The 15,255-nt window shown below is 40.1% G+C and overlaps 2 protein-coding genes across 2 annotated transcripts; both read right to left on the bottom strand.

Annotated features, from left to right (window-relative positions):
* Nucleotides 1-264: 264 nt before the first annotated feature.
* On the bottom strand, nt 265-5,188 carry LOC134216680 (uncharacterized). The gene is made up of 2 exons (XM_062695526.1): nt 4,871-5,188; nt 265-497 (listed from the first exon to the last, which is right to left on the bottom strand). Exons 1-2 carry the CDS (start codon nt 4,991-4,993, stop codon nt 285-287), a joined length of 336 nt encoding a protein of 111 aa, XP_062551510.1. The 5' UTR covers nt 4,994-5,188; the 3' UTR covers nt 265-284.
* Nucleotides 5,189-9,732: 4,544 nt separating this feature from the next.
* LOC134216679 (protein PPP1R35 homolog) lies at nt 9,733-10,682 on the bottom strand. The gene is made up of 3 exons (XM_062695524.1): nt 10,526-10,682; nt 10,124-10,467; nt 9,733-10,061 (listed from the first exon to the last, which is right to left on the bottom strand). The coding sequence occupies exons 2-3, from the start codon at nt 10,442-10,444 to the stop codon at nt 9,768-9,770; spliced, it is 615 nt and encodes a 204-aa protein (XP_062551508.1). The 5' UTR covers nt 10,445-10,467; nt 10,526-10,682; the 3' UTR covers nt 9,733-9,767.
* Between the last annotated feature and the right edge of the window lie 4,573 nt (nt 10,683-15,255).

The following is a 15,255-nucleotide window of genomic DNA, read 5'->3' as shown; positions in this document are numbered from 1 at the left end:
GAAAACTACAGTTTGCAAACGGCGGATTGGCATATCCACCCTGTTGTGGAAAAGTACGACGTATAAACTTCTTTTGACTCGATATTATGAACAGTTTATGATGATATTACACAACCGCTATCGATTCGGCCTAATGAAAATGCATAGAATAACAAGTTAGGAAATGCTATCTATGAATAATAGTTCTAATGTGTTATCCTTTGCAATTACAGACCGTAATTTGGCGGAAACTGAACACAAGGTTGAGAATGTCATCCGACGGAAGATACGTTCGCGTTGAGCAATCATCTGATGCTTACGACCACGAAGACAGAAACGCTTACGCCCATCAGTCCACTGGTTCGGCCGGCGAGATTTCGAACATCAAATCCGATGCTATCGAGTATCCATACGCTGGGAGGTATGTCCGCGCACCAATGTTTGCTAACGCTGAACGTGAAGAGCAAATAGACAGTGGAAATGACGAATGCTCCCACGATGTCACGGTGGATCCTTATCTGGAAAATGAGTTTTTGAAACGAAAACTTGAGGATTTGCAGAATACTATTGCGGAAATCACATCAAAGAACAAAAATCAGGAACACAGTGCAGAAGGTGCGGGAAACCGTGGGAGCAGTTCGCGCGGAGTCCCTTCGCAACAGCCTTCTGGTAGCGGCATAAGATGGGACCAAGTGAAACCGTTTCCCCGGAACGTAGAAGCAAACGAGAGGGGGGAAGAGTGGTGGAAATATATTGAAAACTTTGAGATTGCAGCTTCCTATCAAATGTTTTTGATCCGGTGCGACGGTCACAGTTGCTTTTCCTATCTATGGGTGATCAATTGCAGGGAATTGTGCGAGCATCGAAGCTTCGACCGAATCTCAACGACGGGCAGTGCTACACAACGTTTGTCAAAAATATTGAGAGTCATCTGCAATCCATGACGGATACCGCTGCGGAACACGAAACATTTTCGTGCATGCAGCAAGGTAAAGAGGAGTCCATAATGAGCTTCCATGCTAGGCTCATGGAAAAGGTCCGAATGTGCCGATACAGTTCTTGTGACCAAGAACGTTTCGTTCGCTCCCAGCTCCTCAAGGGAATGATCAATCGGCAGCTGGCCAGAACCGCCAGAACATTTGGCTACGAAACCAGCTATATTGTGCAAGCAGCAGCTCGGGACGAAGCCTATCAGTTGGAGACAGCACATTCAACGAGTATGGAACATGAAACGGTTAATCAAGTTCGTAGTCGCATGCCAAGGGTTGCATTGAAACGAGAACGTAAAGGTGAACCAAATGTATCTCGGAGCAAACAGTTCCGGGCAGGTCAGAATCGCGGTAGTGGCACTCGTGATCTTTGCTCCAGATGCAACAAATGGATCCACCGCAATCGACCCTGTCCGGCACTCAGACTTAAGTGCCATACATGTGGTAAATATGGCCACTTCGCCGTGGTACGTAAATCAAGTCGGGTCAACACAGTCCAAGAATTCCAAGTACCGCAGCCGGTGGAAGCAAAGTCTGCACCCCAAGAAGAGGTAAACTAAGATTAATTCCGAAAATGTAAATTAGTGACATACATTGTTTTTTCTCGTTACTTTGAACGGCTTATTTGACTCAAAATATTTCCCTATATTCTCAACAGTTAAATGCGCTTTCGCTCGATGATGTACTGGTTGAATGTCGCTTAGGAACTTCTAGTCCAATTAGATTTCTCATCGATTCGGGGCAGACGTCAACGTTATTGGAGGTAATGACTGGCGAAGCCTAAAATTGGAGTATGAAATAGGTTCAGTCGATTTTGAGCCCATTAAAATCGATACAGACAGAACATTACATGGTTACGCGGCAAGCGCTCCAATGAAAATAAATTTCGCATTCAGATCAACCATAAAACCTGTTGGATTAGAACACTCAGTATCCGCTGATTTTCTGGTAGTTAACGATGGTAAACGATCATTGCTTGGCAGGTCAACAGCGAGCGATTTGAAGCTGCTGTTTGTTGGATCACAAGTTAATGGATGCGAAATGAACAACGATGAGATATTCCCAAAAATGCCAGGTGTCAAAATAAGGTTTAGTATTGACGATAGTATTCCACCTACTCGCAACGCCTACTACAATATACCTGCGGCCTACCGTGACGGTGCACGAAAACGATTATTGGAAATGGAAGCTAGCGGCATCATAGAGAGAGTAACAACAGCGCCGCGTTGGATAAGTGGCATCTCGGCGGTGGCTAAGGGAAAGGACGACTTTAGATTGGTCGTAAACATGAGAGCACCGAATAGGGCCATCCAGAGAGAATACTTTCGTTTACCTGTTTTGGACGAGATGAAGATAAAGTTGCACGGGTCTCGATTTTTCACGAAATTGGATCTAAAGAGTGCGTACTACCATTTGGAACTAAGCCACGAGTCACGCGATTTGACAACATTTCTTTCAGAGAATGGAATGTTCAGGTTCACAAGACTAATGTTCGGCGTCAATTGTGCACCCGAAATATTTCAACGTGAAATGTCGCGCATACTAGAAGGTATCGAAAATAAGATAGTTTACATCGACGATGTGTTACTATTCGCTAGTACGTTGGAAGACCTACATGAGACTGTGTCAAAAGTGCTCCAGATTCTACGCGATAACAATTTAACATTGAACACCAGCAAATGCGAATACGACAGAACCGAAGTTACATTCCTTGGTCACAGGTTAGACGCAGACGGATTTCACATCGAAGAAGGGAAAATCGGAGCCATCAGAAAGTTTCGACGGCCTACGACTACGTCTGAGCTTCGAAGTTTTCTTGGGCTAGCCTCATATGTCAGCTCGTATATAAGACATTTTGCAACAATATCGAATCCTCTGTGGTCAGTTATTCGGTCTAAGACTTGGACCTGGAACAAAGAACAAGAAGAGGCATTTAACATGCTAAAGCAGAAAATAATGCACAGTACTGTGGCATTGGGGTATTTTTCGGAGCACGATAATACAGTTTTATACACAGATGCTTCTCCGAATGCCCTGGGAGCCGTCCTAATACAAGAACGTTCTGGAAAAAGTCCTCGCATTATCAGTTTCGCCTCAAAATCTTTAACGGAAACGGAAAAGAAGTACGCCCAAAATCAGAGAGAAGCACTCGGAGCAGTGTGGGCGGTGGAACACTTCTCATACTTCTTACTAGGCCGTCACTTCACATTGCGTACTGATGCAAAAGGCGTTACCTTCATCTTTAACCGCTCCCGCGAAGGTTCAAAGAGGGCTCTAACCAGAGCAGATGGATGGGCGCTACGACTTAGTCCATATAGCTATACCGTGGAGTACGTTAAGGGTGAAGACAATATCGCTGATCCACCATCCCGGTTGTATCAAGGCAACGATGCACCATTTGACGAAGAATCGAGCCCATGGGAAGTGGCACATCTAGAAGCTAACGCAGTTGGTTTTTTGACCAAGGATGAGATCAGAACAAGTACTGAAATGGATGAAACTCTCCAACAGGTAATTTTGAAGCTTTACAACAGTTAAATAAATAGTTGCCATATATTAACAGTTATACTAATTATTAGGTGATAAAAGCATTAGATTCCGGCTATTGGCCGAAGCATTTAAATAGATTCCAATCGGTTTCTGATGATCTAATAATGAAAGATGGTATTTTAACGAAAGCAGGGTGTGCTGTTATTCCCAACGATCTTCGCAAGAAAACACTTGAGGTAGCACATATCGGCCACCCTTTGACGGCGAAACTGAAGAGTATTCTTCGCGAAAGAGTTTGGTGGCCTGGAATGTCCACCGATGCCGATAAATGGGTCAAGTCATGCGAGACATGTGCCGTCAACGGTAGGCCAGAGAAACCAACCCCAATGCATCGTATATTCGCTCCCAAGACGGTTTGGGAAACGATAGCGCTTGATTTCGATGGCCCTTATGCGGCGTATGGGGAATATCAATATTAGTACTAATTGATTACCGGTCAAGATACGCAATCGCGAGGCCAGTCAAGTCAACTAGCTTCGACAGCACAAAAAGAATTTTAGACGATGTGTTCAGCAAGGAAGGTTTTCCGGAGGTCATAAAATCTGACAACGGTCCACCATTCAATGGTGAAAGTTATAAAAACTACTGCAACCAAAGAGGAATCCGGACAGTTTTCTCAACACCATTCTTCCCACAGCAGAATGGTTTGGTGGAAAACTTTATGAAGGTGGTGAACAAAGCAATGTGTACGGCTTCTTCAAATGGGGGTGATTTCCGTGAAGAACTCGAAGCGGCCGTTATGGCTCATAACGCTGCAGCCCATTCGGTCACCAGAATGCCTCCTGAAGAGGTGATGTATGGGAGAAAAATTCGTCGTTCCCTGCCATTAATCAACCGGGGCAAAGCAAACATAGATGACCAGCTGTTGGATTCACGGGATGCTGAATCCAAAATCTATTCTAAACTACACGAAGATACTCGACGAAGTGCAAAACCATGTAAAACTCGTCCTGGAGATACTGTGATTCTCGAAAAACAAACGAGAATGAAGGGCGATTCAAGATTCGACAATAAGAGGTACATCGTAGTTGAAGAAGATAATGGCAGTCTACTTTTGAAAGATGAGAACGGTCGCGAAATTCGACGTCATGTCACGCAAACCAAAACCGTTTGTCTTTGGAGAAATCCTGACAAGCAAAAATTAGAAATTGGAACAAACGGGGAAGCATCAGATACAACACGACCTGCTAGAGACAGAAGAGCTCCTGCACATCTATCGGAATACGTACGTCGCACAGAGTACGATCCTTAAGTTTTTGGTTGATTTTAAGCTGAGTTATAAGTTTTCAAGCCAAATGCCTAATGAGTATGCAGTCTAAATAAAACATCTAAATTCACTACATAATACTCACAGTAAGTTTATTAATCCATGACGATATTGATATTTTGGGATGGTAGGTATTCCATTTGGCAAAACTCTGGGGCCACTCGGGCAAACAAGATGTGGTTGGTTCAGCGTTCTTTCCTCGTGCCATAGTGTCCCTTCAGGTTTTCCGACGAAACTGGTTCCTACCTGTCGGAGTGCGGTTACAAACTCGCTCTAAATCGACTAAAGAATCCAATAATGACGCGACTCGTTTGGGACGTCGGACCTGTTTTTGTTTTTGTTTTACACTTGGTGGCGTAGATGAGTGCGCAAGTCAGAGTCCTTAATAGTTGTAGACATTACCCTCGAGAGAATTCAATCTTATTCAAAAACGGAAAAGAACCTCTGTGAACATTGTCCTCATCTGATGTCAAGTGACGTCAATATGCACCCATGCATAGAAATGTCAAAAAAACTGCTTACACGCTTGTCGGGATGAATTCAAATTTGGGTTAGATTAAACTGGATATTCGAGCAGTTTGAGTAGGCTTGAATAATTCTAGTGGTTACTGCCGGTGTAGCACCACACTAGAATTCGGAAGTATTACTTGCAAATCGATTTTTTTTTTTTTCACTTCCAATGTTATAAGGGTTATAAGTGATGCGTTGTTTAGCGCATCATTATGGGAATCCAGCCCACTACTTCTAAGATGAGTAACTTACATGTATCTCGGAAATTTCATTTTCGGTAGTAAATGCCTACACGGAGAAATGGGAAAACTCAGAAATGGGTGTTTTTTCACCCTTCTTGGAGATAACTGGACTAACCCATAAGATGAGTAAATGGCCTTTACCCATAAATGGGAAGGAGGTTTATACGTCAAAAGTGATGTTTACTTTTCACCCACCTTTTCAAAAGCAAAACTGATCCAGATGGATGAAAAATACCCATTATTTAAATTACATAACACAAAATTTAACTTATTTATTGTTTCTTAATAATAAAATATACATATTTAAGCTTCAAATCAGCTATTTAAAAACACTTCTTAATTAAAACTGTTGACCTCGTCGCAGGCTTTTCAAGTCCTTCTGAATTCTGGCAATTCAGTTTGATGTCTTTAGATACCCATATATTCCGTCATCTATATTGTTTCACATTGGATTGTGCCGCTTTTGCAAAAGGAGATCCGGAATGGTGTAATTTCGGGTGTAATCTACGGAAAGCACAACATTATTTTTATCACTCTCGGAATATTTGGTATGAGCACAGATATCTATATTACATTCAGAAACACTTACCTTGAAGATTGTTGACAACGGCAGATCCAGGCTAACAGCTCGGTAAATTAAGCACTAGCTTAAACGCTTTATTTGAAGACATTTTAATTTTATTCTGAAATAAGTCTACAGAGGCAGATTCTTAGAAAAGGTGCTAAGTATTTTTTCAACCATAAACGAGTGAAAAACACCCATATTCCGCACAAAACAGAGCTGTCTCAAGGTGGGCATTTTCCACCCATTTCACAAATTTTTAAATCCCCCACTTTTTTGACAGCTTCATATAGTTTTAAAAGGTGGGTGATTTTAAACCATAAAATGTGTACTCACAAATCTCCGTGTACTCTTCATAACGGAACGACAATAAGGCGATTCCGATGATTCCAGCTATAGATAGTAGAATCTACAGTGACTATAATAACAGTGTCGTCAAGTGTCAGAATTGGAACAGAATCGTCTGTCAGTTCCATACAAATGCGCGTTCCAAACGAGCAGGAGACCTGTCAAACGTGGCACATGACGTTACTCTTCTTATAGGACTCTAGTAGAATCTATAGATGAGCGAAAGCATGGCTGAGTCGACTTTTTTGCAAGTGCACACGCGCGTATGACGTCACAGCCCTTAACGTTTCCATTGAAATCGTGACGTCATGCTCGTTTGGAGACACGTTTGACAGTTCGTTTGGAGACAGAGGATTTATCTTCGCTCATCTATATATTCCACTATCTATAATTCCAGCTATGTCACACTAAAACAACACAAAAAAAAAAACATTGCGGGAAACACCTGACGAGTAAATAGGGTAAAGTATAGATATTGTAATTTATAGATGAGCGAAGGCATAGTCGGTTTTGCAAACGAAAAAAGATGGCATTTATTTAAAAGAAGTAGTTATGTGAAATCACATAAATTTGAATTATTTTATACTGTTTTCATTGAACCCGCAAGTTCGTTAACATTCTACTAGGTGGCGGATTGGCGATACACCGAAGGTGGGTTCCTGAAATTAGGTTTTAGAATGAATTACAATGAGGTTAGAGTTTCGGTTTAATCAATTCACTTGAATTGATGGAAAGATTAATAAATTCAATTTTTGGACAAGAACTCTTGTTTAATCCACTTGCCTGCATAGGGTAGGTTTACTAATAGTGAGCAATATTTTTTTTTTAGAGAAGAAGGAGGATGTGTGGTGCATATTTGACTTAATGCTATTCATGCCCTATCCCCCATGTAATGAACAGCAACAACGCTATTTCAGAAATTGGCAATACTGACACAATGTTGGCAACATCATGTACCGGTGTTGGCATCATTGACATCATTGACCAAAGGTCGCTTCCTCTCAAGCAAACTCCATTCATTACAACAGTTCACGTTCATCGGGAAGGTAAGAGTTCTCTCAACGAGTGATTCAGTGATCCACGCCAAGTGGTTTCCCAGTACGCCATTAATAGTGGCTTTCATCCGGAATTTACACTGTCTTGTCCAACAAATCTCCTGCAGCACCACAACGTCGAAGTTGCGTTGATCATGTCGTAGATCATCCTGTCGCAACCTGCGAAGCCTAGCGACGTAGCGACTTGCAGCTCCATGTTACAAGCTTCCAATCGTGATCCTTTATTCGTCGCCTAGGTCTTTGCCGATTATATCGAGTCGCATTATCTCTCATATTGTTCGTAATGTTTGGTTTTCCAGGCGGCTTATTGGGCCTGCGCAAACCTCCTGTCTCGTCGGAGGGCCGTCGTGTCAGGGCTGTTTAGCGTCCCACCTAACACCAGGACTTGGGCTTGTGCGCTTTGGGCGGCACACGGTCGCTTTGGTGGGGCCTACTTGCGGATACATGCAGCTTTTTATAGAGGTAAACCTCAGGGCCCACTGTCAAACCCCACCACATCCTAGGCAAGCCCCACAACTCGCAGATGAACCCGTGATCTGGTGCGCCGATATTAGCACATAGCGGGAATAAAAACCTCCGGTAGCATGCATTTACGAGCTCCACGCTCGACCAATCATCTTTTGGCGGATAAGCGAAATGATGCGTTTCTGCTTGATAAACTCGATAAACTCAAGTCAGGAGCTCAAGTGCTATATTCCCTAACGCCCCCTACAGAATCACATGAGAGTTAGTGCATGTATGAGGGCTCAATGATTGGGATTTTAGCATAAATCAAAGTGTAACTTTGTAGATATGCCAACAATTCCAACTGTTTGGAACTTTCAGCTTGGACATGTAGTTTGCATGGATTTAGATTTAGTCATATTCACTTACATTTTGGTGTTCTTTACTAGTTTTAGGTTAGGTAAAGTTTTGATAATTGTGTATTTTTTTTATTTCAAGACTTTGTTTTGTACATAATATGTATGATGATCAGTAAATCTAATAGAATCATGCCCTCCACAACAAGCACAGCTTTTTTCAAGCAGCTCGAAGGTCTCCATACAAGAGTTTCGGAGGACTTCTTTGAAGATGTTCAGAAGCCTTTTTTTTCAAAATGTTCGGTAGCTTGGAAGCCTTTTTTCAAGAAGCATGGAAGCCTCCTTTCAAGAGGCCAAGAAGTCTCCTTCCAAGAGGCCGGGAAGTCTCCTTTCAAGAAGCTCGGATCCTCCTTTCAAGATGCCTGGAAACCTCCTTTCAAGAGGCCTGGAAGTCTCCTTCCAAGAGGCTCGGAACATTATATTCAAAAAGCTATTTTCAAGAGGCCTGAGCGTTCTTCCAAGATGCAAAAGGAGGAGGCTTTTTTAAGTGGCTCGAGAGCTGCCATTGAAGAGGCTAGGAAGCCTTTCTACAAGAGGTTCAGAAGCCTCTTATCAGAAGGCCCGGAAGCCTGCTTTCACTCTCGGAAGCTTGATTACAAGAAGCCCGAAAGCCTCGTTTTAAGAGGCCTGGAAGCCTCCTTCCAAGACGTTCGGAAGGCTCCTTTTAAGAGGGTCGGGAGCCTTCTTTCAAAAAGTTCGGAAGGCTCCTTTCATGAAATTTTGAAGCTTCTTTTCAAACGGCTCAGAAAGCTATTTACAAAAGGCTTGGAAGCCTTCTTTCGGCTTGGAAGTCTTCTTTCAAGTGGTTCGGGAGCCTTCTTTTAAGAGGCCCGGAAGCCTCCTTTCAAGGGATCCGGAAGCATCGTTTTAAGAGGCCCGGAAGCCTACTTTTTAAAGGCTCGGAAGGCTCCTTTTAAGCAGGTTCGGAAGCCTACTTCCAAAAAGCTCGGAAGGCACCTTTCAAGCGGCTTAAAAGGTTCCTTTCAAAAAGCTCGGAGAGCTCCTTTCAAGAGGAACACAGGCATCCCTTAAAGAAACTCGGAATTCTACCTTCAAGAGGCTTGGAAGCGTCCTTTCAATATGCAAAGCCTCTCTACAAAAGGCACAGAAGCCTCTTATCAAGAGGCGCGGAAGCCTACTTTCAAGGGATTCAGAATGTCCTTTCAAGTGGCGCGAAAGTCTCCCTTCATAGTACTTGGAATTATTCGTTCAAGGGCTTGGAATCCTACTTTCAAGAGGGGGTACCTCAATTAATGCAAAAGTTCGAAGGGGTACCTCTCAAGAAAAAGGTTGAGAACCGCTGTGCTAGAGGATGTCGGATCACATTCTTCAATTAGGTACAGCAAATTGCATGAATAAACTCAAACATATTTGAAACAATAATTAGATACATTTCTATTCATCTTCATGCCCCAACATCAACCTTTGCAAATACTTCCAAAATGTGGTCAAAGTTGTTAAAGTTTGGACGCCGTGGAGCTGGTTCAGGTGCCAAATACGGCTCGAATGGCACATTGCACTTAGAAATCGGGCGCAAAAAGTCACCTAACTCTGGTTCCGGGTCACGTTTCTCTTTTGCAACGTACGTACTCCTTAGCGGCTTCCTGCTGGTAGGGATCAACACCGAATCATTCACGTTCACTGGCACCAATCCTTTAAAAACGTTTTCGTCGTGATGGAAGTTGAGTTTTTTGGTGATCTGGGTGAAGAATAAGAACCTTATAGCATCGATAGCAGAAATTGAAAAATCCAACCCCTTACCTGCTCGCGAACAAACTTTTTACTCTTCGGCGTCAGTTCGCCGATGCTGGTTGGAGGCTTCGTGTGCATCCCTTTAACTTTTTCGATCTCCTTGCGCACATTTAATGCACTGTGCAGTTCCGGTTCCTTGAACTTGTTTGCAGCCGATGTGGTGGTCTTCGTAGCCGGTGCGCTACCAGATGGATTATTTTTTACTTTTACATCTTTGCGTCTGATAGTGTTGGAGGTCTGAGATGGCTTGAGAACTTGGGCCTGGCTGGTAGCCAGAGGAATATCAACGTCCCGGAGGAAAAATTTCCGACAGTTGTTCTTGGACGACATGCTTATTTACAATTTTGCGGTTACTGTTGAAAAAAGAATAACTCAAGAGCTGAAAAGTATAGTAATTATAACATTACTTACCAGTATTGAATGATTGTTAAAATACAATATATATTAGGTATAAATCGTATAAATAAATTTATTGAAACAGTTACTAACGCCAATGTTTTCATTTGGCCTTATCCTTTTTAAATTTTTGTTTTGCGCTTGTCCCATCAAGAAGAAAAAGTAAAGCAGACTGAACCAACGTATCTAAAAACAACAGGTGAAATATTTGAATTGGTTCGAAAATGTACACTCATAAAAATACGCAAGTTCGATTCGGTATTATGTATACCTGGGAGGGAGAGCCAGATACTACACACGAAATCAAAACAAAATTAAACGTCATGACGCAAGCAAATTATCGGTTAGAAAAACATATCAAAGCAAGCGACGCGCGAAATCACCAATTTTCGTTTTGCGTGTCATCGATGTTTTCGTTGATTTCGTCGAAGCCGTTGCGTGACTTACGCGAGTTAAAGAAAACGTTTCGAGTGCGGGCAGTTTAAACATGAAGTGTCTCGTGAAATATTGCGGCCGGAACAGTGAGAAGTGTCCGGAATTTAATTTTTTTTTCGCTTCCGTGGATTAAATTCGGATGTGGAAATCAAACCAAGTTCTCGAATATGCAGTGTAAATGAAACACGAATTATTAATGTGCGCGAATGCGTTTTTCGTTGCATTTCGAAGAATCCTGTAGAACGTGTGCGAAAAGAAGGAAGTTGCAAAGCAAAAATTCTCTTCCAACCATCCATGCTTACACTGCGAATCCAGATTTGGACGACGATCACTTCAATGATTTTTTTTTTCAAATCTCGTCCTCTGTATTCCTCTCCGGCTCTTCAAGATCACAATTACGCAAATTTTGTTACCGTAATTGCGGATTGGGTTGACATTGAGGAACGTGAATCAAGCGATGAAGAAAATAAATCGATGGGCAAAGGGCATCAGCGCAAGAATGTAGTGAGTTGGGAAATGAAGACGTCGGGTGATGTGGACTAGAATACGAAGCGGAAAAGCCGGATATTTTTGAAGATGAAGTGTATAGAGAACGTGCTTAAAATTGTTATATTCTTAGTTTTTAATTCTTTGGTTATCCAATTCTGATTTTCCAAACATCCATTTTCCTAACTCAATAATTTTTCAGTTTTCTAATTTTACAATTTTACAATACATTGGAGTTGATTTTCACACAGGGAATAATTGCTACACTTTTTCCAAGTCGTTTGGTATAAATATCTCAAAAACCTATTAAGATATCAGTGCTATTGCCGTTCAAAATCTTTGTGATGCAAGCTATTCTACACCCTGTCCCGTATTTTCCGGTAAGACGTTGTTTAAATTAAAAAATAGCTTCCCGTTGCGTCAGAAATCTCACGCCCCTACAGATACCACAGATGAATCTTACATTTAATATATAGAATAAATTATTTGGTTTCCAGAAAAGGATCTGAGAATCCCAATTGCAATGATTTTGATAACTGTAAAATCCAATTTCGAGTAAGAAATAAATTCTTTCGTGAAAATATCAGGAGGAGGATAGCGAAAGCTTTTTCGAAAATCCGCTATCCGTTGACATTCCGCTCAAGGATGTTATTGATCATTTAGTAATCAGGGTTTTATCATTTAGTAGTTTGTCAATTACTTATTCCAGTGGCAGAATTTCAAAATAAGTTGTATGGTAAACTGCTAGTGCGAAGGTTTTTCTGTAACTAATAATCCGTTTCGTTGTTTGAATTCCACTTATAATGGAGTAATATGTAACTTAGTTACTCTAACTAGCGCTTTGACTTTGTTCTTAGTGGAATTCAAACAACGAACTGTTAAGGCGGAAATGTAGAAAAACCTTCACAGTATAAGGGTACCATGCAATATATTTTGTAATTTAGCATCTGCAGTGAGTTATTGACAAACAACTAAATAATCGAACTCAGATTTATAAATGATCGAAAACATCCTTGGTTCCATTATCGCTTCCATTACGTTTCCTCTTTAGTGTGACGTAATATTTGATCGACCCCTTATTGTACCCGGGATGTCTTACAAAACAACAGCGGTCATAGATGATTTTTAGCACACCTTCCTTTTCTGTTATGTATTTCTTGTCTACTGCATGATTGCGTGGAGTGTCATACATCCTAGATCTATTTTTCTAAAAGATATTTTAATTATAAGATAAAGATTGTCGCTGTTCGGAACATCTTTTGCTGGGGAGGATAGGGTGCTAAATTTCAATGAAGGGAAAATTCAACATGTTTCGGACAGCAGAACAAAGGGAACCGAAGCGACAATCTTTATCTTGTAACAAAATTATCTTTTCTTTTTCTCTTTACAATGGACACCAATTTTGAACGAGTTTCACTGTTCGATTACTACAAGCATTTTTTGTTAAACAACGGTCGTTTCAAATATTGGGAAACAATGTTCAATATAAGGTACACTGGGGGAAGTGGAAAAAGGGGGTAAGTGTAAAAAGCGACTCGAAAAATTGGAATTGTACATACTTTACAGTTTTTACCACATCATAACATTATGCAAGAATATACTTTGATGCTCACACTAATACTATGTTGAAATTTGTATAATACATACACTAACACGGTTAACGCTGGAACTGTTATTTTAGGTTTCGCGAAAAGTTGATTTTTGCATTCATAAAATCAATTCTTATTTGCACCAATTGTCCTTTTTTTCAAATGAATTTATATCACAGGTGACCGTTACAATATAATTAAACTAATCCCATTCAATTTGTAGTGGTTTGTACCAAGAAAGCAAATAATTCAAAGATTTTACACTTACCCCAGGTATCAAACACTGCGGGGGAAGTGGATAATGTTCTAATTACGCAATTTTTTTCTTTCCTCCAGGGCTTATTTCGATAGCTATGAATCTTAATATGTTCCTTTTTTGTTATCTTTGTGATTCCAGTGGACTAATATAAATGAGAAAATGGCTGATTAATTTACCGATCGGTATTGATGCCTTTCACATATTTTACATATGAAAATAATGTATAAGAAAGTTAAAAATAGCACTGATAGGTAAATATATTGTATAATTCACGTTAATTTTTATTCATAACAAGTTTCCCCGTTGAATGCATTTTTTTTGCGAACAAGTTGGTTAAGGACAAGAGATTAAGAATAGCTGATAATTTTGTACGTGCTTTGCGTACACACATACATACAAATACGCACATACAGACATCATCTCAATTCGTTAAAATTAGTTGATTAGTTTATAACCCTGTAAGTCCCATATTTTCTTTAAAAAAATCATCTTTGTGGCGAACATATAGATTTTACCTACACTTAGTGTTCGAGAAGGCAAAACCAGCCCTCCCCTAGCTATTACGAGAATTCCTTGAGGATCTATTCCGTTAAGATGATGAAATTATTCCACAAAAGATACTCAGAGCAATTATCGTATTGATTTTAGTTATATGTAACTACTCATCACTATGGAAGGTCAAGGTAACATGGGTTTTCCACTTACCCCATCCCACTAGGGTAAGTGGAAAAACAACTCCTAATTTTAAAATCTATTTCCATAAATTTCAAGCGACCAAAATGGTATGAATTACCGCACAGTTGGTGCAAAATTGACTGTTTTTGATAGCCCATTTTGATTGAACGCATTTAGATCATTTAAATTGGTTTTACACTAATTCAAACATGCACTATCGATTTTTCCTTTTCCACTTCCCCCAGTGTACCTTAATGTTTTGCTTTTTACAGCTTTCAAGCTAATCATCAGTCTCAATACTCCCCGTTTGTTGAAAATTTTCAGTTAGGTCTACGGTGACATTTCATGACAACTAAAGTTAGGTCTGCACTGACATTCATATTTTTTCTATCTGCATCTCCCTCCCAGATGTATACTAGAGTCCTATAAGAAGAGTAACGTCATGTGTTACGTTTGACAGGTCTCCTGCTCGTTTGGAACGCGCATTTGTATGGAAATGACAGACGATTCTGTTCCAATTCTGACACTTGACGACACTGTTATTATAGTCACTGTAATGTATACGGACAAAAATAAAAAAGCTAAATAGATTAAATTTTAATCTAAAACCATATTCGGTCTATCCACTCATTGGTATGATTATACTTATAGTAAGCTGTGTATGCTCAATTTAAGTTTAATCATTGAAAATGTATATTCAACTTATAATTTTATGAATATTAAATGCAGTTTATCGCCAAAACGATTTTTGAATATAAAACAAAATAAACAATTTGAAATGTCAAAATTGGAAGACGATACGAAGAAATAAGAAACTTGTTGTATTAACTTATTGATCTTTTATTGTATTCGTTGCATAAACATTCAGAGCATTCTGCGGCATAGTATAGTCATAATGCCTATTGTAGAGATAGTGACAATGTGACAATGAAGTTTTTTCTTGAATTTCCGGAGATGGTACTACTTTTAATCCTAATTGAATTTCTAATCTCGCCTAATAAATCATTTTCATAAAAATCTCTGTTTGTAATTTTTAAAATTATTTTAAATTACATTGGCTATACCTTGTTGTGTCAAATTTCAGTGATTCTACTTTTTCTCTGATGACAGCGTTCATCCACTTCTCCTCGCGTATACACAGGATTTTGTTTTTACACGATTTTTTTTTTTCGCTCGTATTTTTGATCGTGTGACTTCAATTTGCCACCAAACTCTTCGCAACATGTTTCAAAAAATCCAGAATAAATCAAAGAAAAATCACATGATAATTGATATACGTTAAACATTTAGGATGAGTGGAA

Source organism: Armigeres subalbatus, chromosome 2 (genome assembly GCF_024139115.2).
Source record: "Armigeres subalbatus isolate Guangzhou_Male chromosome 2, GZ_Asu_2, whole genome shotgun sequence".
NCBI lineage: Eukaryota > Metazoa > Arthropoda > Insecta > Diptera > Culicidae > Armigeres > Armigeres subalbatus.
The sequence above is the reverse complement of the archived record's forward strand: the minus strand, read 5'-3'. Positions and strand labels throughout refer to the sequence as shown.

Bases quoted from the DNA above. Each gene is read 5' to 3' on its own strand.
- LOC134216679 (XM_062695524.1), bottom strand. From the start codon at position 10,444: ATGTCGTCCAAGAACAACTGTCGGAAATTTTTCCTCCGGGACGTTGAT. The intron at 10,062-10,123 runs GTAAGGGGTTGG...TTCTTCACCCAG, and splicing joins AAAAGTTTGTTCGCGAGCAG to ATCACCAAAAAACTCAACTT.
- LOC134216680 (XM_062695526.1), bottom strand. From the start codon at position 4,993: ATGGCACGAGGAAAGAACGCTGAACCAACCACATCTTGTTTGCCCGAG. The intron at 498-4,870 runs GTGAGTATTATG...CTCATTTTCCAG, and splicing joins CATGGATTAATAAACTTACT to ATAAGGATCCACCGTGACAT.